The following is a 1,897-nucleotide window of genomic DNA, read 5'->3' as shown; positions in this document are numbered from 1 at the left end:
ATTTTCCCTGTGGTATGTTCTATTTGGGATATTTGCCCCTGGCACCTGTCTTGGCAAAGGTTTGGGTTTTTTCCACTCTCAGGTTTTGAGCAACTGGGTGCACGGGCAAGTACCTACAGCATGGACCCTGTAGCCTGGCTTTCATTGCATTTCCACACCTGTATTTCCTGCTGGTGCCTTTTCAGGTTTCCCTCAACACAATGTGTAGGAATGATTGATGCATGGAGCACCATAAAAATGGAATTGGCATTAGTAGGGTTAAAGTTTTTCATAATTCATTTATCTCAATAATGAAAATGGCATTTCTCTGTTTGTGACGAGAGAGCAAACTATTTCACCCATGAGAACAGCCTCCAGCTGTGCATGTAGTGTCTCATATTAACATTGTCTCTCCATCCAGGCATTTGTCCTGCGACCATCACCCTAGACCCTGGGCACCTACAGGAAGTCAGGGGAATATACGGTACATGCAGGAGACACTGTTCTGCCTCAGAGTTGGACACTTTCTCCCCCTACTCCATGTCAGATTCCAACACAACCGACTTCACCAACCCCTCCACCTTCATCTTGCTGGGCATTCCTGGCCTGGAGTCAGCCCATGTCTGGATCTCCATCCCCTTCTGCACCATGTACATCATAGCCATCTTGGGGAACTTCATCATCCTGTTCATCGTGAAGACGGAGCCGAGCCTCCATGGGCCGATGTACTATTTCCTCTGCATGCTGGCCGTCACCGACCTGGTCCTGTGCACAAGCACGGTTCCCAAAATGATGAGCATCTTCTGGTTCAATTCCAGGGAGATCGATTTCAGTGCCTGCCTCACCCAGATGTTCTTCATTCATTGCTTCTTTGCAATAGAGTCTGGGATCTTCATGGCCATGGCTTTTGATCGCTACGTGGCCATCTGCGATCCACTGAGACACTCCACCACCCTGAGAAACCCAATTGTGGCCAAGATTGGCCTGGCCGTGGTTTTGCGTGGTAGCATGCTTGCACTGCCCTGTCCCTTGTTGGCAAGGCAGTTGCCATATTGCAGAACCAATATCATCTTGCACACATGCTGCGAGCACATAGCCGTGGTGAATCTGGCCTGCGCTGACACCCGCATCAGTAGTTACTACGGCCTCATTGTGGCAAGCTCAGCCATTTGTCTAGATATGTTTTTTATAGCTGTGTCCTATACCCAGATCCTCAGGGCCATCTTCAGCCTCCCCACAAAGGACGCCCGGCTCAAGACTTTTGGGACCTGTGGCTCCCACCTCTTTGCCATTTTAACCTTTTACATCCCAGGTCTCTTCACTCTCCTCACGTATCGGTTTGGCCACCATGTGGCCCTGCATTTCCACATTCTCTTTGCTAATGTGTGCCTGCTGGTACCCCCCATGCTAAATCCCATCATTTTTGGTGTGAGGACGAAACAGATCCGGGACAGGATGCTCCGGCTCTTTACACATAAAGGGACCTAAATTTTTCTCCTAGTGCTCTGGCTCTCAGACCGAGCTCTGCACTGAGCTGGCTTGTGACATGGTGTTGGGCCATCTTCCCTGGATCACATACAGGACAGTCTGAGAGGCATTAAACCCTTTCTTGACCATACTGTGCTGGCTTAGCATGACAAACTGGGGAACTGGTCTGTGTACAACTCACTGAGCTGATACCTTTCAAATTGCTTTTAACTTGACCACCAAGACCCCACACCTTGCCCCACATCTTCCACCAAGGCCCTACCCCTGCTCTGCCTCTTCCCCCCCAAAGGCCATGCCCCTGTCACTTGCTCCTCCTGTCCCCCTGTCACTCTCTGGATCATCTCCATGTCCCTCCCCACCAGCTGCAAGCGTGCCATTTCAGATTTTGGTAGGGGTGACATCTTTAACCTCAATTCAAGGGGCTACTTAG

At 50.3% G+C, this 1,897-nt stretch overlaps 1 protein-coding gene across 1 annotated transcript; it reads left to right on the top strand.

Moving 5' to 3' along the window:
• The first annotated feature begins 519 nt into the window (after positions 1–519).
• LOC141980718 (olfactory receptor 52P1-like) lies at positions 520–1,467 on the top strand. The gene has a single exon (XM_074942238.1). The coding sequence runs from the start codon at positions 520–522 to the stop codon at positions 1,465–1,467; it is 948 nt and encodes a 315-aa protein (XP_074798339.1).
• The last annotated feature ends 430 nt before the right edge of the window (positions 1,468–1,897 follow it).

The sequence above is a fragment of the Natator depressus genome, chromosome 1 (genome assembly GCF_965152275.1).
Source record: "Natator depressus isolate rNatDep1 chromosome 1, rNatDep2.hap1, whole genome shotgun sequence".
Taxonomy (NCBI): Eukaryota; Metazoa; Chordata; order Testudines; family Cheloniidae; genus Natator; species Natator depressus.
The sequence above is the reverse complement of the archived record's forward strand: the minus strand, read 5'-3'. Positions and strand labels throughout refer to the sequence as shown.